Raw genomic sequence first — 27,603 nt, 5'->3', positions numbered from 1 at the left:
GCTACCGTACGAGAGTTACATCCAGTCAGAGAAGTTTTTTTCAGAATGAACTGGCTTGAGCTGGTTATCAGCAATATTCCTGCCTTGTTTTCACCACTGGGACCTCCCATATGGAAGGCGTACTGTGCACAGAAAGTCTGTGGTTACATTGCTTCTCTTCTCCACCCTGGAACGGGTGAGCCTTACCTAACGGCTAGCCCCCCCTATGGTGGCCCGCCTGCAGTTTCCTTGTGTGCAGCTGTAGCACGAACTTTGATTACAGGATCAGGTGCAGGCTGGCTGCCCAGAGACGCATGCTATGTGAGCTCCCACCACAGTACAAGACTGACGTCCAGTCAGTCAAAGAATATCTCGTCTTTCAGGCAGTCTGGCTCTGTCCAAATACAGTGGTAGTCTGGAGATCTACCCTCCGACAGGGAGTCTGGGGGTGGTAGGCCTGCCTGCTAGCTCCCCTCAGGTCAGCTCTAACACGTGGACTGCTAGGGGTCCGGTCCCTCTCCAGGCAACCTTGGAACCAATCCGGCATATAGTGCTTTCTAGGAACACTGGACTGCTAGCTCAGTCAGCCCTATTCATGTGGATGGGAGTCACCCATGTCATCGGTGACAGAGTGAGGAGTACTCTGTAGCAGAGCAGTCTCCTACTAGAGTGTTTCTGCATGGATCCTTTATACACAGATACTGTGCATAAGGGTCTGGTCCAACCTGAAGCTTGTCCGACAATGACCTTGCTACGCCGAAGAGTCGGGATGTCCTGCGTCCTCCAGGGCCCCGTTTTGGCAGGAGTCAATTCACTCTATGGCCGACCTGCCTCCTTTTAAACGGCGCTTGGCGTCAATAAAGCATTGCCTGGGGTTTCTCAGTAATGACGCAGGTGCCATTTTCTTTTCAGGCTCCTCTCATTTACGCAGGCACTCTGAAACCAGTTTGGCGGAAAGTCGCTAGTAGTGAGTTTTAGTTTTTTCAAAAATAAAAAACATGTCTGGGTCAGTGCTTGGTTTTTAGGGCGCCGTCCGAGAGACAAGGCGTTTTATTCGGGCAGATCCAAAAGCATGCTGTGATCCTTCGGCACATTTTCTTCCTGCATGATGGCGTGCAGGAGACAGTGAAACAGTATACACAGATACTGATTCCAATTATTAGCACTCACTCCTCCCATTTTTTCTGGTATCTGGATTAGCAGTTGCGATGACATATTAATGAGGAGCTGCCTTGGTGGACAACCAAGAGGGACGCCATTTCCAAGCCTAGACTTCGTCAAAAAGGCCACAGACTTTCTGCAGAGGTGGATGCCGCGGCCATGTCACAGGCTCAAAGGCTGATACTGATGGTATTTTTGAGCCATGCATCTACAGCTCCTGTTCTTGCTGGCAGCGGTAGTCCCAATGCATCGCCTCAGATGCTTCCTGCTAACCCATTGCTGATGGTACTGACGTCATGTCCTGCTCGCCGTGGCTGCTCGTCTCTCTTCTGAACAGGAGGCACTAGCGGGAGGAATTTCTTTGTTATCAATTTAACGATCGGTTGCAGATTTCCTCTCTGCATGTGGTATCATGACCCCGCATCAATGGAGACTTCGATCCCAGTTCTCTGCTGGTACTCCCAACAACACAAGTCCCGTCCTTGGTTTTCCAAGTGGGATCCTCGCATTGGCTCCGCTTCATGGCAGGACGTGTTTACCATGCAGGGAACATCATGTTTTTTTTAGGTTGTGTTTTGACACCAATTACTCGAACGGCAGGTGTCTAGTGGGAAGCTCCTTGTCCGGAGCTTTGTCAGGGTGGGTAGCGGGGGCTGTTACTCGGGTCCCTTTATGCTACATCCCTGAGCATGCTGGATGCCTAGGCATTCGTTAACGTTAGTCACGGTTTAAGAGCTGCTTACACTTTGTTACACATGCGGCTTCTTATATTTTCCTGCCCCCTAGGGTACTGCACCCAAGGTCAAAGCTATGTCTCCCAATGATCCAAATGAGAAAACAAGATTTTGTTATAACTTACCATAAATTCTCTTTCTCGTCTTGTTCATCGGTGGACACAGCACCCACCCAGTCTGGTATTAAGACTGTAAGGTATATGCCTTTTGGTTGGAGTGTGCTAAGTGCAGTCGCACATGGCCAATGAGTTACAGTTTTTGAGCATTGTTGTTGTTTATTGACTATTATTGTCGTATCCTACTGGCTACTCTTACTACTTGCATACAAACTGAATTAGCTGGATGCCTGCAGGAAGGATATAGCTAGTGGGAGGAGTTAACACTTTTTCTTCTTAGTGTCGCCTCCTAGTGGCAGTAGCTATATCCCAGGTCAAAGCTGTGTCCCCCAATAAACAGGACGAGAAAGGGATTTTACGGTAAGTTATACCGAAATCTTGTTATTGCTGGCTATACTTTAGGCTTGGATCCTGCCCATAGCAGGACATGCAAACCAAACCCCTTCCCTGGAAACCATGTGTGGTCGGTTAGGAGTGCTGCTGTGAACAATATAATTCCTGAATTGTTAAATAGATTAACCTTTAATTAAACCAATAGGTGCACAGGCAACATGTGTCAATTCCGAAACGGAATCTTAGTCAGATGTACAGCAAGTATTTAAAATCGGTCAATAAATGACAGCTGTTTCTACTCAGCACTCATGAGAAGCAGCTTTCATTTATTGAATGACTTTAACCATTTGTTGTATGCCTGATGGAGATTTTGGTCTGGAATAGAAACTTGTATCTTGTGCGCCTATTGGTTTAATTAAAGATTAATCTATTCAACAATATCAGCAGTGGCAATTGATCCTATTTGTTTCCTCAACCTCCGGTGCTATCAGTTAGAAAGACAAAGTAAAGATACAGAAGTTCTCAGTAGATGAGTCCATTTATCAACCTTGGCTAATCGAAAACTTCAACTGTGCTAATAAAGATCCAAAATTGAGAGATTATTTAGAATACAAGGGCAGGAGTTCAGAAGTCATCGTGTATAGAAAGAGCCGGGACTATGCAGCCTCAAATGTATCCATTCAGAGAAATAATTCAGCTACCATAAGTATATGGAGAAACATCCCCATAGTGTTTTTGTGTAGTTATTTTAATTTAGTTGTTTTTCATATGTTATATCTTCATATCATACAGACTTTAGCAAAAGACATTAAAGAAATGACAGAGGAAATGGACAAGAACAAGACGTTGTTTTTCCAAACATTTACAATTAGTGGGGACCACCATGAGATTATCGAGGATACCTTATATTGTCTTCTGGGAAGACTGAACTCCTTAGAGTCAGTGGTCAACAATAGATGTTGCCAGATGAAAGAGAGGCTACAGGACCTTCTGAGTTTCCAGGTATAATGTTCATATTTATTTCTTTAACTTCGAATATTTTCATCAACTTTATTGCATTTTCAGGTCAGTTGCCTTCAATAACAGATTCCAATTTGTATGTAACTTATAGGGCCACTTTTCATATCTAAATATCCCTTAGAGACCACAAATGTGAACAGACTTTAATAATGTATGTTATGTCACTGGTCTCCTCTGTCTCACCATGTAGTGGCCTTATCTAGTACGTACTCATCAGTCATATGTTCTTTGGGATTATATTCTTCCAGCCTGACCATGATTTAGTAATTATAGAGAATCTTTACATGTTCGCTTTTACTAAGGATACTTTCACACATAGGGTAGTCACAGTGGGCATTCTGCAATGGAAAACTCAAAGCAATTAGGCCTCCTTCCCACGAACGGATTTCCGCCGCGTAATTCGCAGCGAAAATCCGCTGCGTTGCCCGCAGCTATTAGGTTCTATTGAACCTAATAGCTCAGTGCTCATGGTGCGGAATTCCACCGTGGAATTCCGCACCGTGAAATCTCCCGTCCTCACCCGCGGCATGCTCTATTTGCCGCGGGTGTACGCGCTGACGGCTTCCATTGCAGTCAATGGAAGCCGTCCGTTCACGCTATCTCCCGCTGTAACACAGCGGAAGATAGCGTGAAAACGCTTTCTGGCCGGCGCGTCACATGACACGGCGGCGGTGGGCGGGGAAGCGTCATGCGGGAGCGAAGACTCCGGATCCGCTGGTAAGTATGGGGTCTCTGGGGGGCGCTGTGACGGGCTTTGCCGCAGAATAGTCCGTGGCGGAGCTCGTCACGCTCGTGTGCAGCCGGCCTTATGCTGGAAAACCGCAGTGGTCAAATCCTCAGCTAAGTGGTGTGAATTTGACCATGGTTTTTGAAGATCATCTGCTGCGGGATTTAACCCTTGTATTTCAATAGATGAATTCCACAGCATAAATCCACAATGTATAAACATGCTGTGAATTTAGAATCTGCAGCATATTCCAAAAACATTGTGGATTAGTTGCGGAAAATTTCTACAGCGTGTGAAGGAGATATTAGAAATCTACTCCACATTGCTTGTACTGTGAATGCTGAGAAATTTCCACACTATATGAAGACTGCCTAAGGGCATGTTCACACGGCGGAATTTTCCATGTGAATTCTGCCTCAAAAAAACATATCAAAATCCGTGGCCTTCTACCACAGCTTTGGGTGTGGGTCGACACGCAGAATTTGCCCTGTTAATGTGCAGAATTTCAACACAGAAACAAGCGTTTCCACGTCAAGAAGGGACATGCTACTTCTTGATACAGAAGTGTTTGAAAACACGATTTCCCACATTGGAATGCCACACACGGTGTTTGCTCTGTTAACGGGCAAAATCTACACATGAAACTCCTACACAGAAACAAGCGTTTCTGAGTCAAAAAGTGACATTCAGTTTTTGACACGTAAATGCGACTTTCCGTCTTGGACGTCCTTGGTCAGTTTGGAAATATTGGTGACTTATCTTGCTGATCAGTTGTTGCCCAGGCCTCTGTCACTCTGTATGTAGTCTGAAGCAGATGGCTCTATACATTTTGCAGTGGACTGTGTTGGTTATTGCAAGTACTGTTCCCATTGAATTCAATACCTGCAATACCATCCAGGCCACTGCAAAGTTTACAGAGCTGCATGCACAGAGACAGCAGCTTGGTAAACAACTAATGTGAAGATAAGTTATTAGTAGTTCACAGCTAGACAGCACGTTTAAATCCTGTACAACGTAACCTTTTATGTTAATCTATATGATTTAGAACCTCAGTTTTGACTAATGCTGACTAATAGGCTTGACAAAACAAAATAAAGTAATTCATCAGATTGGCTCTAGAAATATAATGTCTCAAAAATCATGTAGACCAACACTAAAGATGCATTACTGTGTTGTTTTTTTTCTTGTAGAATGATTTAAAGTTACTCTTTACATCCTTGGCTGATAGCAAATACATCATATTGCACAAACTGGCTGAAGCAGCTGAAAGGCCAGCAAAAGACCAGATGCAGGTAATTAGTTCATACTGTGTTAATGATGAGGATGTAACACTGATAATGTAATCAAGAAATCATAAAGATTTTAAGAGGATAAAAAATTACTCTCATTAACTAATATGGTCCATTGAAACTGCAGTAGTTGCTTCGCATACATCAGGGGTGTCAAACTCATTTTCACGAACGGCTGCATCAGCATTATAAGGGCTCATTCACGTGGGCATATTTGCGCTTTGTACTACACCTGTATTTTTCACACACATGATACAGACAGAATAAACACCATTGATTTGCATTGCAGTGTTCAGACATGTGTTTTCCACGTGTGTGAAATAAATCACATGTGCTATTATGGACCGAAATTCCCCAATAAAGTCAATGGGATTGTGAAAATATACACTGAATACACATGATACATGCATATTCACTGCGTACTTACACATGAATTCAGAAGAAATCTATAGGACTTTCATTTTTTGCACATGTGAAAAAGGCAGTGAATATACTCACAAAAAATAAATGCAAGAAGGTCCAAATGCGCAAGGAATTCGCACAATTTCAATTTGAAAAGGATGTATATTTCATGAACTGAAACTGCATAGGCTCATGTGAATGAGCCCCAAATGTACTTACTCCTTAACATGACTATAAAACATCATTTTAATGCTTTTACTATAACTTAAATTTTAACTGTAGAATTCCTATTTAATTATGACTTTTAATATAATTTGGGATAAATGTCTTACCCCTCTTTTATTTCATCACTGTGTTTATCACGACTACATCTTTTTGCATAGCAATAAGGACTGTCACCATCTTTTTGCAGCCTCACTGAGAGCGCCATAAGGTAGTGCTTGCACACTTATTACAGTGATATGTCTGCTGTGTGGATCTGTGCAGTAGTTTCGGAGAAACTTGCATCTTATTAGTAGCACCCAGACACAGAACTAGTCATGAATATCCATGAGCTGCAGACTGGCCACACCCACTCCACCCTCCAGACAATGATTGGCAGCTCTCTATCTATGCAATGTAATAAGCAGACAGCAGTGAACCATTGGCTGGAGGGTGAGGTGGGTGGAGCTGGCTACACCTCATGAATATTCAGGTTTATTCTATGTAGTCCTCATATGCATGTGCTGCTACAAATGCAATGTAATTTTCTCCAAAACTACTGCACAGATCCACACAGCAGACACATCAGTGTGACAGGCACTACCTTGGGCTGCCCTCAGACAGGGGTGCAAAAAGATGGTGACAGTCTCTTTAGCCTTTACACTTTCATATATATATAATATAGTAGCAGAATTATGCGGCTTTGCAGTCTTTTACGTGTAACTGTTTGTTGTTTGTGTGTGGTTAAAAACTTTGTTTGCTACTGATATGAAGCCAATATCTTCATATCACCAAATTAAGGCCCAGTGTCCACTTGCACGCACGGATTGCACTGCTGTATCACGCAGCAATATCCAGCAGTGCCCGCGGACATGGAGAGGAGAAGACATTTTCTTACCTCTCCAGATCCAGTGCAGTCCCCTCTGTCGCAGGCGGATCTTCTTTCTTCAGCACAACGTGTGTGTCTGGGCGTGCCGGTTGACACGCCCGGCGCATGCGCAGTGCTCATTTTTTTTAACTAAAACTCCTGCTCTCTTGTGGATCTGCGGCCCGTCCACAGTGACAGCTGCGGGTGGTCTGCAGATCAGACGGCTCCCATTGATTTCCTGCACACTAGGAGGAAAAAAAAAATCACATCCACATGCTTTTTACTGTTATGCAGATGCTAATGCATCCCTATGGGCTTCTTGATTTGCGGGTTCCACAAATCCGCCCGTGGACATTGGGCCTTAGACCGTGTCTCAGCTCACATTTGCTTTTGTATTCTGATTTTTTGCGAATATGTTGAACAGTAGATGCTAGAGAGCTGAGACATGATTTAAAACCTTCTGAAGTGCCTGATGCACCTGTGGCAAATTTGGTGCAGATCTGTCTAGTCGTTTGGCAGTGCATAAAGAACAGGAATTCATATATATAAAGATTACATTTGCCTTCTCTTTCTCTGTAAAGGACACTTCTTTCTACAATTCTTGCAATGCATAGTTCGTGTGTCATTTCTCAGTATGTCATTATATAATTTTTAATAAGGGATTTGAAGAGGGGTAATGTTACATATTTTTATGGCAGGTTGTTGTCTCTCTTGTTATGCACCCTAAAGTTTTGTTTGCTTTTGCTGCTGCTTGACGCTGAGTGCTGTTGCTTATCATTCTAGTATCCAAAATACCGAAGTCCTACAAGATTATTTAATGCTGCATGAACAAATAATGGATTTTCAACAGAACTCTGTATGAAGCACAAATTGTAATTTATCTTACTGTACAATGTACGATATAAGAACACAAATCTCCTCAAAGTATAAGATTTGGAAGCGTGAACCACATAAGGGTGGTTTCACACCTGCGTTTGGAATCCTTATAAAACTAATCAGTTTTTAACTGAATTTGAACTGATAACAAACTGAAGCAGAACTGATGTATGTATGCAAATACCATTTTTGGGGTAGAGTACCTGATTGGATATGCAGGTCATTGTACACTCCACGTTTTACTCTGGGAGGTCTGCCAGAGCTCTTCCTCCAAGCCAGCACAATGCACACAATTCACACTCCTGGCTGGTGGGTGGTGGCTGGGCTTCTCCCTCCCCCTCCTCTTCCCAGAGCTCCACTTCTCTTCTCTTCCCTGCCCCTTTCCTCTCCCCCTCCCTCTGAGGTCACCTATTGTTTTGCTTTGCAGTGTACTGATAAAAAGGATCCCTTCAACACTGAAGGCAGATGGAAGCAAAATACTAAACAGAAAGGTGCTTTCTGTTCATTTTTTTACAGGAACAATACGGCTGCAAGCTACGCTTTTTTCCGTTAAAAAAAAATGAAAGCAAATGGAATCAAACTGAGAGCAAAAAAATGTATTGCTCTGTATGGGTCCAGTTTGCTTCAGGTTTTTAATAATAAAAAAAAACAGAAAACAAAGACTAAGGGACAGACGTACATGTGGAACCACCCTAAAGGTTTGTTTCCAAAATGGAACTGGTGTGTTGTTTTATACGTTCCAGTCAGTCTCAGTGGGGTTTTTTTTTGTTATGGTTAGTTCATATCAGCATTAGGCCGGCTTCACACGAGCGTGACGGGCTCCGCTGCGGAATATTCCGCAGTGAAGCCCGTCACGGCGCCCCCCAGAGACCCCATACTTACCAGCGGAAGTTAGCGTGAAGACGCTTCCCCGCCCACCGCCGTCGCGTCATGTGACACGCCCACTGCGTCACATGACGTGGCCGGCCGTGTCACATGACACGCCGGCCGCGTCATATGACGCGGCGGCGGTAGGCGGGAAAGCGTTTTCACGCTATCTTCCGCTGTGTTACAGTGGGAGATAGCGTGAACGGACAACATCCATTGACTGCAATGGAAGCCGTCAGCGCGTACACCCGCGGCAAATACAGCATGCTGCTGGTGAGGACAGGAGATTTTACGGTGCGAAATTCCGCGGTGGAATTCCGCATCGTGAGCATTGAGCTATTAGGTTCAATAGAACCTAATAGCAGGGGGCAACGCAGCGGATTTTTGCCGCGAATTTACGCGGCGTAAATCCGTTCGTGGGAAGGAGGCCTTAGGGCATCAGCTATAATTCTATTTATCTACTCCATTTTTCCCCCATTAATTTCAATGGGGTTTTAAAAGAAAGGAAAGCAAATGGAAAGTTTTCTGTTTGTTTCCATTTTGTTGAATACTACGGCTGAGAAAAGATCGAACCTGCCCTACCTTCCCCACATGTAATGAATAGGGCAGTTCTGGCATGGAGTTCGAATAGCCGGCGAAGGGGTAGAAATTTCCCTTGTTCAGGTGCAACTACGCCCCTTGCCGGGGAGCGTAGATGCGCTTACGGCAGTGTGTTTTTGCCCTTGGAGATGAAAAACCATTCTATGTGACAAATATGCAATAATAGGGAGCATCTGCAATGGTGAAACTACTGGTTTATAACAACATGTGGGAATTCTTTTTGCAGTTGTTGCTGGGAAAGCTTCACTAGCTTGCAATCCTGTCAAATTCTCAGACACCTCTCCCTTGTATGAGGGGGTACCCAAAAGAAAGAGGACTCTTCTTCTGGTAGGTGGAGTGTTACTAGTGCAGGCTTCTGCTGTTAGGTTAATATCTGTGGAACCTTTTTGAGGTGGTACGCCTGACTATGTTGTTGGAGAAGGTTGCATTCGGCTCTAGTGATTTTTTTTCTTCAACAAGTTGTTCAGTTTTTCACTCATTTTTTGATGGCTGATTCATCCGAACAATGTATAGCTGTGACATTTTATTTCTTTTTCCACTGCTCAAAGCACTTGTAAAATAAAAAAGGAGCGCGGAACAAGATCTGCTGAGGCAAGGAATATAGTAGGTGAGGCAATGGCGTTGTGCTGTTTTTTTGGCAAAAATTACTGTGTGAACAAACAGGTCAACCTTCCCCAACCACGTCGGCTGGCATGCCACCTCAGAAGGGTCCTGCAGACATTCACTTAACAACAAAAGCATGTACCAGTAATGCCCCACCGACCAGAAGAAAAGTCCTGTTTCTTTTGGGTACCCCTCGTATGTTCCAGAACTCTGTCTGTTGCGCCATGGCAGACCTGCTTAGCATAACACTTTTCTCGACAAGTCTACAACAGTATTGAGTGTTTATACTGGGCTGCTGCATGTGTGCACATTTCTTTCTATGTAAAGTCACCCTGCATATCTACCTGTGTCTGACTTTTGAAATCCTTTTTCTTGCATTTCATGTTTCCAGGGATTCTGTCCTTTCCTTCAGTCTACAGGAACCCTCTACCAAATGGGTCGCATTCCAAGATATCGCTAACACCGCTCATAACTTTATGCATGCTGTAGAGTTTTCATCTTTTCTCTGTACCTGTCTCTGTTTAGAAATCATGTCTTTCCTGTCAATTCACCATAATATAGGAAGTCCAGAGCAATTATTGTACTACATATACACCAGATAAAATGGAGACACCACATAGTACATTGTTTGTGCTTTACAGAATTGATTACTTAAGGCCCATTTACACCAGCCGATGATCGTTAAAAAAAATATCGCTAATCGGCGATTGTTTTAGCGATAATCGGTACATCTAAATGTGCGCCCATCGTGTGCTTTTGGGCACTGCTAGCTGATCATTAAATTCAGTCTTACCTAAAAATCGTCCTTCACTCTTATCAACAGTTCTCCACAGGGGAGTCCTGATAGCATTGCTTCCCCATGGAGAACAAAGGATCTGAGCACAGATAATAGCCCTCCGGCTATTAACTGCATTCAGCAAGGCTTCATTTGCACAGTTAATTGGAACTTAAGTAGCTGTGTAGCTACTTAATAGTTTATCCAAAATGATCACTAAAAGATGTCACTCAAACTGTCCTTTGAGCAATCATCTGCTGGTGTAAATGGGCCTTTAAAGGCATTGCCACATTAGAATAACACCTATATGACCTATTGGGGTATATGGATGTCATACAAGGGAGTGTCTTCTTTGAGCCAAACATGGAGAACTACTAAGTATCAGATGAACCTGGTCTGTCTATGTATTACACAGATTACCATTCATTTGTATGGCTACCATATAATAGTCCCTTTTTCATGCTGTGGGTATAGCAGATTTATAACTATGAGGCCAATGTATTCTTTCATAGCTGCTGTTAACTAAATAACACAATATTTTGTTATGTCAGTTGGGCAAACAATAAAGTGGACCCATCGCCATACTACTATGTTTCCCTTAAACAGGGCAGCATGTAATATGATGCCAGATCTACTTTGATAATATATACATATTGGGGAGATTTATAAACACCGCTCTGTGCCACTTTTCAAAAATAGGTGAGAGTTGTCAGGAGGGGGCGTGGCCACCCCAGACCGTCGCATTTAGGTCTAATGTACGCTAGAAACTGGTGTAAATTTCTGTGTAGGCGCATGGAGCTGCCAAGATGCACCTAAAATATGAAGAAGTGTGTGTCTCTTCTTATAGAAGGTGCATCGTGCACCGATGGGGATATTTGTAGAATTTTACTACATTAAATCTGCCCTCAACTGAAATTTGTATTTTTAAGACATTCTAATAAATCTTTACTCATGCAGAGGTGTATTCCTAACTAACACACAGCCACAGGATTCCTCCACTTTGGGGATCTGCACATATGTGGAAAACGGGGGTCTGCCAAATCACTTCATGAATCAGAGAATGAATAAAGAGGTGGCTGCCATTGACTTTCATGGTAGTTACGGAAACAGCCAAGTATCTCTAGTCAGCTGGTTCTGTATCTCACATAGAAGTGAATGGATGGAACATGCGTGGCCTGCTCTCCATTCATTCTCTGTCTAACTGCAGCCACCTCACCAGGCGGCTCGGGGGACCCCCATTGTCCATATAATGCTTGGATGTGCCATAAATGTCTACGTTAGGAATACACCTTCAATTGCTTCATGAATGTTTAACACATTCAATTGTACAGGTATGAAAGGTTTTATAGCATCATTTATATATTTTTTTAAGTTTTTTGTAAAGTTACATATAACTTATAATTATCACCAGTAAATGGTGAAGAATAAATATATTTTTTTGTTCACTGTAATAAATACACTGAATAAAAAGCCCGCCTGTCTGCTTCCTGACTATGAAATTGTTAGTGTGTCTAAAAGAAGCAAATACACTGAACGTGAAAGGAGAATGTGTATCTGTCTCTAGAGGCCCATGCTGTGCCCCATGTATACTTCAGATGAGGGTCTCCTATCTTATGTCATAGTACTCACTATGCGAACATGCTCGACCCAAAGATACTTGAACATGGAAACTGACTTTAGTGTTCTAATTTCGTGAGCAAAAATTACAGTATATAAAAAGACAAAAGGGGCCTTTTTTGAACTATGAACTTTATTGAATATGAACAAAATTTCCATTTGTGCCCAAAACTGAAAGAATCAACTTTTGTTTTTTTAACACAACTTTTAATGCAGTCATTCACCACTTTGCATCACTCCAGGCACCTTTAAAAGATGTTGGAAATATGTTAATGATCATTAGAGTTGCAGGGGTCATACTAACACTATATAGTGGTTATTCTTTGTTAGAGTTGAGCGAACATGCTCGTCCGAGCTTGATGCTCGTTCGAGTATTAGAATACTCGATGGTGCTCGTTACTCGAGCGAGTACCATGCCGAGCTCGACCCCTCCCCGTTTTGACCCCTCACCGCATTACCACTTCCTGCCAGCATCTCCAAGTCCACAGCAGTATGTGGCTTGCAGAGAGAGAGAGAGAGAAAAAAAAAAAGCTCAGCACTGGGCGGGTCAAATACAAAAAGGCTTGGGTCTCCCATTGACTTCAATGGGGTTCGTTACTCGAATTGAGCTCTTGAATATTACGAAAAGCTCGACTCGAATAACGAGCACCCAAGCATTTTGGTACTCGCTCATCTCTATGTTTTGTATATTAAGAATCTTTGGAATTTTATAGGACTGAGGTGGGATAACCAGATATACAGATTATCCAATAGAATTTTTGGGCTACTGTATACTGGCTTAAAATGAAGTTTACTATACATTTACACTAAGAAGATTGAACATGTAGTTATAACCATATCATGGATTGTCCACTTCAAATAACCCCTATTAATTGAGCAATACCCCTTCCCCACAACTAGCTGATTGTAAGGGTAGCCTGCTGCCAGTGCTGCTCAGTAACTATTAATTTCGCAAAAGGAAATTATTAAAACACATTCCATGGTCATAAAGAGAGAAGGATTTTCTTTGCAGTGTCTTCTGCCAGTATGGGAATTAGGGAGCTTTCACGCAGGATACAATAGTCCGCAACAGTGTTGTAAAATCTGCCCGTCTGCAAAATATTCAGCCGCAAAATCCACACTGCTAATGTGCAAATTTTGGTGCGGATTTGAAAATAGCAGAATCCTGCGGCAAAGTCATTATCAAAATCCTCAATAAGGGCGGATTCAGACAAGCGTAGACACAACTACGCTCGCCGGTACGGAGCGTAGGCACAACTACGCTCTCCGGCATGGAGTTTAAAGAAAAATGCAGGAAGATAGGTGCCACCCCGATCTTTCCCGCACAATTTATTCACTACATTTGGGAAAGAAAGGGCAGGTCCTATTGTTTATCGTACGTAAAGTTAACAGGCGAGAATCCCGGAAACCACTGAAATCCATTGAAATCAATGGTTTTGTTTTATACCGTTATGCGGCTGTGGTTATCACGGCCGCACAAGGGGAGAAAGCCATGCTTGTCTGAATCTACCCTAAGTGCAGAATTCAGGGATGGCATATTTCTTCCCATGTGAAAGATCCCTTAGGGGACATTTCTCTGTAAAATCCCTGCGGGGGTTGCCTTCATCCCATTGCTTTCAATGGGGCTGCAGCGCTGGCCCCATTGAAAGCAATGCGATAGCATCGCTGTCCTCTACCACAGCTGTGGCAGAGAATTCTTTTGTCCCCGCTGGGAGTCCCATCATCACTGAACACTGACAGTGCTGATACAGTGTTCAGTGATGAGGGGACCTTTGTGGAGCAGCTACTGCAATGAATGGGCAAACTTTCATCTGCAAACTTTGCTGGTTCACGTGTTTTCCCCATATAAGCGAAGAGTGCTTTTTTTTCCCACACATAGGCACACAAAAAACACCCTCGTCTGAATAAAGCCTAAATCGGCAGTCATTCATAGATGAATGACTGTCTGTTTACACTGGCTGATAGTTTGATCTTTATGCCTGCAGAAACTGAATGACGAATGAATTATCATTCAACATTAAGTTGCTAGCAGCATTTAGACTGAATGATTATTGTTCAGATTTCCGCGATCTAGTAAGATTCAGAGTGATTATTGTTCATTGTGCCTTCAGATCAAAGTCTGAAGATATGTCATAAATGTCTGAGATGGCAATACCCCTTTACTTTTAGATCTTACATCCATTTATATTCATTGGTTTTGATGATAGTAAATCTCTATTAGCTAGAGTATATATGTGTACCAAATTTGTCACGTACCGGACACAGGAGAGAGTGAGTGGACAATACCTATCGATCCCGCTTCTGTCCTCAATCACTCTGCAGTATTGCAAGCTTGAAGTCGTTAGTATTCAGGCTGATTCGTACCCAGCTTTCCCGGGCTCCTTAGGGCGTATTATGATCGCCTAAATATAGGCCCCCAAACCACGCCTCCTTAGCTTCATTTGTTTACGCAGAAACAATTAAGGTTGGATATTTTTTGAACACACCTCATATACATATATATGCACATTAATGGAGGCTTCAGATGGCTGTAGGTGCAACTACGCTCGCCGGTGCGGAGCATAGTTGCGCCGGATCAAGGTTTTTTGCCGGCTGTTTACATTACGTGTGGGAAAGATAGGGAAAGTCATAGCTTTTCTTGCCTGTACAATTAAAAGGCGAGAATCCTGATAGTGAAAAGAAACCACTGAAATCCGTTGAAATCAGTGATTTCGTTTTTGTCCCGTTATGCAGCCGTGATTATCATGGCCGCATAGGGGAGAAAAATACATTCATCTAAAACTTCCCTTATATATACAGTGAGGATGTCTACAGGTACATATGTATGGATATATACGTTAGAATATATACACTGTGCTATAGTGTTACCCTTCGAACAGTATGGTGCAATAAATTTGGATTCCTCTGACCAGCTGAAGTTCTCCTACTGCGCAGTAATCCTATTTTTGTTTTCTGTTGCTCCCTGGAGTCTCGCTTTTCTTTTTCTCTTGGACAGTACTGGTGCCTGAACTGGTCGTCTGCTGTTATAGCCCATCCGTGCTAAGGAATAACAACTTGTGTGTTCGGACATGTTATTTGGAGCACCAGTGTTGTATTCGACTGCAATTTGTTTCACTGTGCCTCTTGGAACAATGCTCAACATCCTTCTGTAACTCCGTTCATCCACAGACAGTTTACATCCACTGGATCCTCTGTCTCTGGTCGCTTTTCCTTAGTCAGGCCATTCTCTGTGTATTCTCAACATTGTTGCACAAGAAAACCCACAAGGTGCTCACTTGATTATATGGTGCTGTCCGGGGTTGTGTGTCTCATATTCATATGGGGAAACTCCAAGCATTAAAAGGCAGATGCCTGTAATAAATGTGTGTCTACACTTACTGACAAACGCTAAGAAGCAAATTAATCTTTTTGGGAATTTCTGTATATTCTTTACCTTCTAAGATTCATAAGTTGAAATAAAAGCAGCATAAAGAGATAACATTTCACACAGCAGCATGCAGCTGTATATATATTTTTTATTATACTAATACAAAGGCTACAATTAATCTTGATTCAATCAACCAAATAAAAGCTTTGTGAAAAAAGGTAGGAAAGTTAGAAAATGACCTATTATATAAATCATGTTTTTGTGTTGAACATATTTTTAAAGAATTTTGGTTGATCTTTTTCACCTTTGGTCACAATCTGTATATAAAAAAAATCTTGTATTTTTCACACTGACCACAAAGCCTAATACTAGTCTGTCACTTCCTGATCTGTAGATAAAGCTTTGCAGCCATCATCTATCTCATCAACATTACAGGCAGGATTACACTGAGAGGAAACACCAACATCGGATCCACCAATCACAATAGGTGATCAGCTGTGACTATCTATTCCACCACTCCCCCCCCCCTTGCAAAATGATCTCTGCACAGGCCATAGAACATGCCTAGAGCCTTTTCCTATAGAAGTCAATGGGTTTCCTCCTGTCCTTTGTGTAAATGGCCCATGAAGCTGCTGTAAAGCATATCTCTTAAATTCTCTTAATGCTGTTCAATGCAGCTCAGGAAAGATGGTCACCCCCATAGTCATGTATAGAAAAGATAGTCACCCCCATAGTCATGTATAGACAAGATGGTCGCCCCCATAGTCATGTATAGAGAAGATGGCCGCCCCCATAGTCATGTATGGACAAGTTGGTCGTCCCCATAGTCATGTTTAGACAAGATGTCTACCCCATAGTCACGTACAGGCAACAGAATAAAAAATCATTAAAAAAATGGAAAATGTTCCACTATCTGATTTTAATTAATACAAAAATAAAATTGGTGCTTTAAGTCCATTTAAAGAAGGCCAGAGAAAAACTGATATTGTAAAAGTGTTTGGAATGAATCTTTGCATTATCATGCAAATTGTAAAATGATTTCAAGGAAAATAGAGCAGTTGAAACAGCATCACGAACTGGCAGACCGCGTACAAGTCAGAAACTAAATCACTGAGTTATAAAGCCTTTAGATTAAATCCATTTTATGTTCTTTCTAAAAATCAACCTCTTAATGCCACAAGGCGTAACTGTACATCCTGGCTGTGTGGTACTTAACGCAACAGGACATACTCTTATGCCCAGTGGATAGTGTGAGATCAGAAGAGATCCTGCGCCATCCGGCAGCAGGAGCCAGTTGTCACTGATAGATCGTGGCATGTAAAGGGTTCACAGTGGGAGAGCGCTCTCTCTGTGATTTCATCGAACTGCTGTGATGTAATCGCAGTTGGCCGACGTGTTGCCATGGCAACAGGACCCCAGATGCAGGCGTCCTGCTTTGCCATTGCCTATGATCGCTATTACAAGCGATAAGGCATTGCAGGACAGAAGTCCTGCCATGTTTTATCATTGCAATCATAGGTGTTATGGTACAAGTGTTCTGGTACAGGGATATAAATAGTGTAAAAAAAAACGGTTTTTGTGCTTTTTCCCATATTAGTATTAAAACAAATTTTAAAAAATTAAAATCCAACATATTTCGTATCGTCGTATCCATTAGGAGTTTGCTAAGGAGAACATTGAGGGCCCCTGCACCTTTTTTTTACACTCCGATATTGCTGTTTTTTTTTAACCCGATTGGCAATGGGACTTTCTAATGTTAAAAACGCATCGCATGTTTGTGCTTTGCGATTTCTGTGCGATGCGTTTTTAACATTAGAAACTCCCATTGACAATTGCATTAAAAAAACACAGTGATATTGCAGTGTTTAAAAAACGCAAGTGTGCAGGGGCCCTAACTGGACTGTTACTAGGGCCCCCCTGACACGGGCATATTTGCGCATATACAACAAATTGACCACACTTTTTATCCTGCACAGCAAAAAGCGTAAAAAACCCCATTTTGCCTCCCAAAAGTCGCAATAAAAGTGATTTAAAAAGCCGTATGTACCCCAAAATGGTATCCATAAAAACTACAGCTCTTTACACAAAAAAACAAGCCCTCACAGAGCTCCATCTATGGAAAAATAAAAAAGTTATAGGACTTTGAATGCAGCGATTTAGGGGGAAAAAATTCCAAAAAAGGGGTTTTTATTGCGAAAAAGTTATAAAAACCTAACAAAAAAAAATCTGTTGGTATCGTTGCAATCGTACCGACTAAGGATGAGCGAGCACGCTCGGATAAAGCAGTTACTCAAGCGAGCATCGCTCTTCACGAGTAACTGCTTACTGGTCAGAGCAGGCTCGGGGGGGGGGGGCGGGGGTGAGCAAGTAGATCCTATGACTTTCAAGCAACATGCAAAGCTTGTGGAAACTGATCAGTGTCGGACTGAGTTATACCACCAATGGCGCACCTTGATAAGTGGTGATGGCGCCCAAGTGGTTTTCAATACTAAAGTGGCGATTTTTAGAAAAATGTTTATTTCCTCTTATATAACTACTGCTGGTGCCGAGTTGTATACAGAAAAGGGGATAAGTGACCAGTTATCTCACTATGAGCAGACATGTAATCTGTGATGTGCCATGGGAAAATATTAATAAAAGTTACCTTCGACCCACCAGAGGGAATTATTTTGAAGGTCCTGTATGCATTTATACAGAATTAGTGCATGTCTGTTTTCTTTCTCGAGTATGCTTTTATCACTTTGCACACAGGTGTTCTCAACTACAATTTCTAGTGGCTTATTTGTGAATCTGCTTCATAAGAATTGTATCTAGCAGCAAGTGGTTGGGTCCAACTTTGCTTCAGATGGGACTGTCTTCTGTTTGATTTTGGGGGGACGTTAGTGTTTGCCGTAAGAGCAACTGGTACTCTTACCAGTCGTTCCGAAACTGAAAGGAACTTTATTGACGCTTTTAGATGTGTGGCCAAACTTCTGTTCTTCTGTTCCCACAGGCGATAACACAAGCAGAAGAGAGTTTAAAAGAGTTAGATAATGAAATTACGGAGTTGAAAAAATGTGGAGACAAATTACAAGTGGATCAGCAGTCCATGCAAGAGCTATCCAAACTTCAGGTAAAGAAAACATGGGCCTTCTTTTCTCATTTTTGGGTTAGAAATGTTAATAAACAGTTTTTTTTTATGGCCCTCGAAATGTATCTTCCTGTACAGATCAGTAACATGTTATCTTTCTTCAGGACACCTATGATGAGCTCATGATGATCATAAGCTCTAGGAGAAGCGGGCTGAACCAGAATCTTGCCCTGAAGAGTCAGTATGAGAGAGCCCTGCAGGACCTGGCTGATCTAATCGAGACGGGACAGGAGAAGATGTCAGGTGGAAAGAAATGCATTGTTTGTTCTAGACATGAAGTCAGCATGATTCTAGATAAACATAAGGTAAATATATTCTCTGAAAACAGATTTATAGTGACAAAAATTATTGCATGTTTTATATAGCATGGATGTGCTGTCCATTCCTATTCGGTATGTGTGTTATCCGGCAGGGCATTACATGGGTGGCCTACGAAATCAGCAAAACCTAAAATTCGTTCAGTCACAACGATTATCTTTCAAAAAATTGTTCAAACGAGCCAAAGTGAACGATAATCATTTGATCTAAAAGTGAGCCAACGACTGACGAGAATTGTTCACTTCACGTTCAACGTTCAGTTTCAGCTGGCATAAAAATCAACCTTTGAATTGTAACTCTTATCGTCCAGTGCTTCATATAGGAATGAACAAACACTGAATGAGAAGTGAATGATTCTCAAAGATGAATCTGCCCATCTAAAGAGACTGCACGAGCGCCAACAACTACTGGTGACATCAGCAGATTGTTCAATCGCGCAAACGATTCTCGTTCAGAATTGCTCAGTGTAATGCTTCATTTATGCGGGACGACTGTCGGCTAAACAACTACACAAGTGGTGAAGTCACTGCTAAGTTGTTAGCGCTTGTACAGAGTGTTTAGACTTCGCTGACTTCTCACTGGCTTGTCAGGAGCATTTACACAGAGCAAGAAGTCAGCGATCCAGCGATGATTTTTATGCTGGTTGAAAGTGAACGACAAATGAAATGTGAGCCATGTTTTGCATTTAGAAGTAACGATTATCGCACATTTTTGTACTTTTGAATGAATTTTGGCCCTTTAAAATGAACATTGGTCTGCTGGTTTCTTCAATAAATTTTATTGATTTTAAAAGTTTAACAGAAAACAAAAAAAAACAAAACAAAAATTATACAAGTAACACATTTGTGATAATAAAAGACAAATTTAGCAGAATGCTGTACAATTGTTGAGTTTATTCTCTCTTGTTACATCTTGCTAGTCTAACTATATTTTGTCTCGAGCGTCTTAGGCGTCTCTGATGGTTTTGCACTCTGCCTTCCCTATAAACCCTCCAGTCCTAATATATCTATTGTATAGCCGTCCACTGTTCTTAGTCTAAATAAATAAATGGTAATCATCTGAAATCTTGCCGCATATTGGACTGTAAACTACTGGTAGAGGCAGTGTGAATAAAAAATAACCTCTTTCTCCAGGAGTATTTCCAAGGATTGGAGTCACATATGATTCTCACAGAAACACTTTTTAGGAAAATCAGCAGCTATTCGTCATCCAGAGAGACTCAGCATCACTCAGACTTGATGGCAAAGGCATCCGCAGTACTAAAACAATCTCACAAGAAAGGCGTAGAGCTGGAGTATATACTAGAGGTGAGAGGATTTGTGTAATGTAAAGTATACGTCATGTTGTCAGCGCTAATTATGGAGATGAAGAATACATTCGGGAATACCAGCTACAGACTTTTTTTCTAATTGGTTTGACTTTATGTAGTTGTCATTGTGAACTATCAGGCTTTATTAAAATACATGCTTCCCTGCAGGTTAATGTCACGCATCCCCTAACTAATCAACGTCATGATACATTATACTGTGTATTCAGATATTGTGACCTTAGTATGAATATTAAGATGTAAATGCTGGTAAAATAATAAGCACATAGAATCTGAATTAACGCCCATTTAGACACAACAATTCTCCCTCAAAATTCGCTCAAAGCCATCTTTTGGGCAATAACCAATTGCGTCTAAATGCACGGACATCGTGCAGTTCGTGTGCACGATTCATTCCTCGCTCAATTCTAGTTTTCTAGAATTGAGCGATGAACTCTTATCAGCTGTTATCACAGTCAGCAGCGCTGATAAAATTCTTCTAGCTTCTGCCACGCTGGTAGTTCACAGCGGGACACAAACTGTAAGCGCCGAGAACAATGCAGCTATTTTGATTAAGCAAAACAGCTTTATTGTTCGCTGAGCAATAGCGGACGTGTCCCACTCTGCCTGCATAGCTCTTTAGTAGCTAATTAGCTACTATAGACTATGCAAAGATGATCACTCAAACTGTCACTCGAACTGTCCTTTGAGCGATCATCTTGCAGCGTAAATGGGGTCTTACTGCACTGCCCTAATCTGGACTAATCCAAGAGTGGAACATGCTGCCAGCAAACCTACAATTATAAATGCTTCTTTTTTGCCAATAACTGTGCTTTCTATTTTAAAGTCCTTTAATTAGGTTCAAAATGCCTAAAGTGACATTCAAGGGATTTACCACCTTTCTTTATATTGTACTGTTGTGGTTACATGTGTTCTTGATACTCCATAGGGCACTTTTATCTTGTTGTATTGTTCCTTACGGAGATAAATAACATATCTTCACCAAAAAAACTGAATTAATACCACACCCAGAGATAGCTATACTAGGGGGTTATTTCTGCTGCCAGAACCATGTCAGTCAGGGCTCTTTCACACGAGTGTATATGGGCCGCCGTTTTCATGGCCGTCCGATATATGCTACAATCTACTGCATTGGATTCAAATGCATCAGATCACCTGGCTGTATTCCCGCGGCATAAAAGCGCCCGCCCAGACCAATATAGCGTCGGTGCTTTTACGCCGGGCCGAAAAGACAGTCCTGGAACTATCTTTTCGGCCGGAATTCGGCGCCGCTGCATGGGCTCCTATGGGAGCCAATGACGGCAGCCGAAGAAGGGAGGTAGGAGGGAGTTTAGCAGCGTGATTTCCCATCCCGCCTCCTCCTATTGCTGGCTGTGGACAAGGCGTGGCGAAGGGGGGCTTAGCTCTGCCCCCTCCTTTTGCAAACAGCCGGAGTGGAGGAGAGAGGAGGTGAGCTGGGAAGGGCAGGGCAACAGCATGGCGGCCTTGGTGTATATGCGTCAGGCCCATGCCGTCTGAACAGGCACACAAATGTAGATTTGTGCGCCCGTTCATGTGTGAAAGAGCCCTCAGAGTGCATTAACAATGAAGAGTTTTACACGCAGGTTCCATCTGATAGCGATATGGAGGGAGCTTGCGCATGAAAATAACACATTGATTTCAATTTCTTTATTCACATGAGTTAATTTTCACTCACTGCATGTCCTATTTTTGGGCAATTCCTCTCAAGGAATCGCCCATTGTTTACTAGGGGATCTTTAAAAAATTTGTTTAGTACACACATGCACACACATACACACAATTTGCATGTGTTTGCGATGTGATTTTTACCATTGAAACTATCGGAAGCACATGAAAATTGCAAGTTCATAAATGCGATGTGATACGGTTTTTAAGCAAAAACTCGTCACGCTTGCACTCAGAAACACAACTTTATGGGAATCACACAAGCATCATTTTAACGCTCAGATAGCTGCGCTAAAACAGCTATCTGAGTGTTAAATCGTGTAAACGAATAGTAGCCACAAGCACTTCGCGGCTGCAATTAGCGAGTATGCCGCTCCCCCTCCCTTTGCTGGCCAGCTCACATAAGAGTGTATCAGAGCCACCATCGCTGTGCCGTCAAAATATAGGACATGTCCTATCTTTTGACAGAGTAAAAATTCAGCAGCAAAAAATCGTTCATCTGAAAGAACCCGTAGGAAACCTACTCAGCATCAAAACAACCTTCGTGTGAAAGAGCAGAAGTGTGCAATATCGGTCTGAGTTTCTCACCAGTGTGAGTGCACCCTCAGACAGATTGGTTAATAGAAATGACCAGGTTAATCATAGTCTTTTCAACTGGGTTGACAGAAAATGGTTTAAACTGGTAGTAATGAAATAATGACCCCAACCTCTACAGAATGTCCCACCTGATTGCAAACACTGCAGATTGTAAACCCCATCACTTGTGAGCACAATTATTCCATGAGCAATGCAAACAATCATAAAGCAATTAGCATAATTCTTATATAGACAGAAGGAGTATTTTCTATTCTAACTCATGCTAACAGTTTATTCCACTTGAATCCCTGTAGACATGGATGCTGCTGGACAACAAATATCTGGAGCTGAGCAGGCAACTGGAATCAGTGGAAAGTAACTTACCTGTTGTGGGGCTGGTGGAAGAATCTGAAGAAAGACTAACCGAAAGAATTGAACTGTATCAGGTAATTACATAAAGAAGTATTCCTTTCTTTGCCATTAGATATACCAGACGTGTTTTATTTTGTTTTCCTCAAGGACGCAGATGAATTTATTTTACATTTGCTATATTTGTTAATCTAAATTCAGAGTTTGTACTGCGGAGTGGCCTAACGCCACAGCATAACCACAGCAGGAAACGTAAAAAGACTTTGGAAATAATATTACTTTAATACAGGGGTTCTAAGATGTAGATGTCTTTAAATGAGCCCTTAGTGACCAGACAATTTTGAGCCTTAAGGACCAAGCAATTGTCATTGTCACATTGCAAGAGCCTGTTGACATACACAGCTGTATGAGGCCTTGTTAGTTTGGGGATAAGTTGTATTTTTTAATGGCACCACTCTGGGGTACATATTATGTGTTTTACAACTTTTATTAAATTTTTGCTGATGGAAATGGAAAAGCCCCACAAAAATTTCACCATTGTTTTTGGGGTTTTGTTTTTATGGTGTTCACAATTTGGTAAAAATAACAGGATACATTTTCTTATCTGGGTGAGCACCGCTTCTGTAATATCAAGTTTATATAGATTTTATGTATTTCTTTTTTTACTATTTTAGCATAAAAGTACTTGAATCTTTACTTTGCACATTTAAGACCTATAACATGTGAGGTCTTGTCTTTTGCAGGAAGAGTTGTAGTTTTTATTAGTATCATATTGGCGAATATATGATGTTTGGATTGTTTTTCATTGTGGTGTTTGAGAGGCAAACAAAAACTAAATAGCAATTTTGGCATTACTTTTATAGCGTTCACCAAGCGAGACAGATAACAAAATGTGTTCATTGTTTGAGTTGCTACAAACATGTAAATACTTATTATGTGTTGCTAAGATTGGTATTTTACCCATTTAAAAGGGTTCTTGTAGTGGAAAAAATGCATGTTTAAACTGGATTTTTTAAAATTAAACATTACTTTTTGACACAATTGTTTAGTCCCTCAAGAGGACTTGAAGATAAGATTGTTCAATCTTTATGATAGTACACAGCATTACTCATGTAGTGCATTCTAATAAGCCTATGACAGCAGGCTATTAGACTGAGGAAGGTGTGGCCTAATAGGCTGAGTTACATAGTAGATATGGAGGCTTTTATCAGGCTTCCAGCTGCCATGAGAGCCCATTAGTACCTTGTGATTGCATTGCAGGGTGCCGATAGGTGACAGGGGGTGCCCCCTCTACCTGTCATCTGCCAGAATCTGAGGTTTCTCCCATCCTGGCATTTAGAGCAAAAGCCTTGCTGTGAGTAGTCAGCCAAGCCACCGCCTCAAATGATGTATGTGAAGGTTCAAAGCCCATTAAGTGACCACCATAGAAAGGTTTAATGGTGGTCACTAGGGAGCTAAAGGCTATAGACAGGTTTGGGCCTTTTTTTGTGAAATGCATATATTTTTGGCTTAAAATCATATTTGTAATTGGGTGTTATTTTTAAAAATTGAACCGTTTGGCTTCTGCAGCTTCTTTGTATCATAGTATGTACCATTCACCAGCAAATCTGTCAGACTATGCATCTGATTGCTCAGACTGCAGACCCCATCTCTCCCCTAAAGAAAGCTGAAAAAAGGAATGCATTTCATAAAAAAATATGCCCTCAAAATTGTCCATAGCCTTTAAGATAAGTCAGTATTGTCTCAGTTGAATCAAAGTCCATTCAGTATTTTAGACACAATTCCAAATTATTGTTGCACATGAGTATCATTATATCTGGTCCTTTCTAAATACCGTGATAAATAAATCACTGCTGTCTAGAGATGAGCGAGTATACTCGCTAAGGCACTACTCGCTCGAGTAATGTGCCTTAGCCGAGTATCTCCCCACTCGTCCCTAAAGATTCAGGGACCGCCGAGGGGAGCGGCGGGGGAGAGCGGGCAGGAACGGAGGGGAGATCTCTCTCTCCCTTTCCCCCCCCCCCCACCTCGCTCTCCCTGCTCCCCGCCTCAACTCACCTGTCAGCCGCGGCGGCTCCCGAATCTTTAGGGACGAGCGGGGAGATACTCGGCTAAGGCACATTACTCGAGCGAGTAGTGCCTTAGCGAGTATACTCGCTCATCTCTACTGCTGTCTAAATTTGACATTGGGCATGCTGTGGAAATGGCTGCTACAATATCCATAAGTGCAATAGTGGTAACTAATAAGTAGCATTTTTATTTCCAATTCTCTTCAGTGCTTTAAGTCAAGCTTAGCAGAACACCAGCCAAAACTGGACCAGGTCTTGGAAGATGGAAAAAGACTCCTAATGTCTGTCAACAGTCCAGAATTGGAAGGCTTGTTGAGTCAATTGAGTGAACATTGGCTGAGTAACACCAGCAAAGTGTCCAAAGAGCTGAATCGATTGGAGAACATACTCAAGCACTGGACACGGTACTATCAAATGACATAATTATTTTATTAAATAGGTTACTTCTGTAAGTCAACATGTTCTTAACGCTTGGTGTAACAAAGGGGTGTCAAACTGATTTTCACCGAGGGCCGCATCAGCCTAGTTATATTGGCCCCAGTAGTAATAAGTGAGCTCCATAGTAGTATTGACCCCCTTTATTGGCCTCTGGCCAGGCATCATCCCTACAGGCTCTCTACTCACCTAGCCTGCAGGTCTGGTGGCGGCAGCAGCCGCTTCTCGGCCTGTGGCTACTGACCTTTCACCTCGGTGTCTGCGCTGCCTATGGGATGGCGCATGCAGACACAGGGTGGAGAGGTCAGCGGTGAAAGACTCTGCACATAAAATGAGGCGTCAGGCAAGATTCAGCCCACGGGCCTTGTTTTTGACGTTTGGTGTAAGGTGATTGACCCTGCAAAAGAAAAATTTTGAAAATTGCTGTATAGAAAATCTGTAAATATTTTAAGCCTCACCTATCACCTTGTTTTATTCCTAAGGCAAAGGTAAATCATTGTACTGTCATTACCTAAATTTGAACAGTCCCTCTAATAGTCTCTCTATTATATGACTGTACATTCATGTATGATACTGTCTACTTTTCCCATTGGAGGTTTTATTTTGTTAATTATCTTAATCTCCGTCTGCACAACTATCACTACATTGATATGGCTTTTAAGGTTAAAGAAATTGCCTTCAGCTTAGCTTCAAGATAAACCCATCTCCAAGCTAAATGTTGACGTGCGCAGCACCCGTCAGAACAATGGCGAGGGGCTTCATTCTAGAGGTCGAGTCCCAACAGACTGACAATTGCATATTTGCTTTATGTATAGTATAAAAATAGCTATTGAGATATATCGCTCCTTTCAGATACAAAAATGAGTCTGCCGAACTTCTTCACTGGTTGCTTTCTGCAATGGATAGACTGGACTTTTGGACTGAACAGTCTGTCACTGTTCCTCAAGAATTGGAGACCGTTAGAGATCATCTGAATGCTTTCTTGGTATGTTTTCCAAAAACTCTTGTTCTATATCTTTTTTTTAGACAATTAAAATGGCACAATTCCTCTCGATATCAGAAAGAAAGCAGAACTATTTGATCAGGGTGGTTGAGAGTAATGTATTTTTCACCCCCTCCTCTGATAGGCCATTTTTACGGAACAATTATCGCTCAAAATTCGTTCTCAGTCAGCTTAAAGGCCATCGCTGGATGGCAGGCTTTTCGTTCTGTGTAAACGCTACCCACTCAGCGATAAGCCCGCAATCCAGCAGTGAAGTCTTTCTGTGTAAATACTTTGCATGAGCCCTAATGACCTTAGCGATGACGTCAGCGTTCGTGCAATCGTTTACCCGACTATTGGCCTGTGTAAAAGGGACATAACCTGAACAGTTCATGGCAATAACCTGGATTTGAAAAGTTAAGCCTTTTATCTAAATTATGTCTTTGATTGGATTTCATACAGGAAGCAGATTGCAGTTTGACTTATGGCCCTTTGAGACGTGCTGATGTCACCGCTAAGGTCGTCGGAGCTTGTGCAGAGCATTTAAAGTGAAAATCTTCGCCACTGGACCGCGGGCTTCTCGTTCAGCGCTTTACCTTGTATGTGAAGTGCTGAGCAGGGAGCATTTAGACAAAACGACAAGCCTACGATCCACTGATGGTTTTTAAGCTGACTAAAAAGTTAGCTAAAAAACTAGTGAACAAAAAGTGAGCGATTTTTGTGCATTTACACTGCACGATTATTGCTCAAATTTGTTCGTTTGAACGACATTTGAGCGATAATAGTCCCGTGTAAATGGCCCATAAGGGTGGATTCCTCTGGTCAGAGGTTCCGTCGCATATCTGGCACAAATGTCCGGGGGGGAAAAAGTGCTGCATGCATTGTTTTTTCTTCCATCTAAAAGCTGGCCAGCTGAGCCAGAGACCCCATTATAGTCAATGGTGCTGTTTGGTTCTGTCCTAAGAAGGAGCTGTTTGGCCAGGGAATTCCCCTTTCCTGCTTACTGAAAGGAGCAGGAAACCGGAACCCAGAGGTGTGAAACCACCCTAATACTACAAAGTTACTAGGCGGAAGCATTAAGTGTTTATTTACCTTTATGTCATTACAGTCTATAATCTAGGTACCTGATGCAGGAAAATGTTGCAGTCAGTTTTGTGAAGAAGAATAGAACATTTA

At 42.0% G+C, this 27,603-nt stretch overlaps 1 protein-coding gene across 2 annotated transcripts in view; it reads left to right on the top strand.

The window, feature by feature from the left end:
• The window catches only part of SYNE1 (spectrin repeat containing nuclear envelope protein 1), a 575,530-nt gene that overhangs the window by 428,346 nt on the left and 119,581 nt on the right, over nucleotides 1–27,603 (top strand). For both annotated transcript variants that reach the window (XM_066595961.1, XM_066595958.1), the window contains 8 exons: nucleotides 3,116–3,325; nucleotides 5,261–5,362; nucleotides 18,528–18,647; nucleotides 18,770–18,970; nucleotides 20,117–20,290; nucleotides 22,887–23,018; nucleotides 25,218–25,414; nucleotides 26,298–26,430. In XM_066595961.1, the coding sequence (XP_066452058.1) occupies nucleotides 3,116–3,325; nucleotides 5,261–5,362; nucleotides 18,528–18,647; nucleotides 18,770–18,970; nucleotides 20,117–20,290; nucleotides 22,887–23,018; nucleotides 25,218–25,414; nucleotides 26,298–26,430 (1,269 nt within the window). The remainder of the gene's footprint in view (nucleotides 1–3,115; nucleotides 3,326–5,260; nucleotides 5,363–18,527; nucleotides 18,648–18,769; nucleotides 18,971–20,116; nucleotides 20,291–22,886; nucleotides 23,019–25,217; nucleotides 25,415–26,297; nucleotides 26,431–27,603) is intronic.

Source organism: Eleutherodactylus coqui, chromosome 3, assembly GCF_035609145.1.
Source record: "Eleutherodactylus coqui strain aEleCoq1 chromosome 3, aEleCoq1.hap1, whole genome shotgun sequence".
Classification (NCBI taxonomy): Eukaryota; Metazoa; Chordata; class Amphibia; order Anura; family Eleutherodactylidae; genus Eleutherodactylus; species Eleutherodactylus coqui.
The sequence above is the reverse complement of the archived record's forward strand: the minus strand, read 5'-3'. Positions and strand labels throughout refer to the sequence as shown.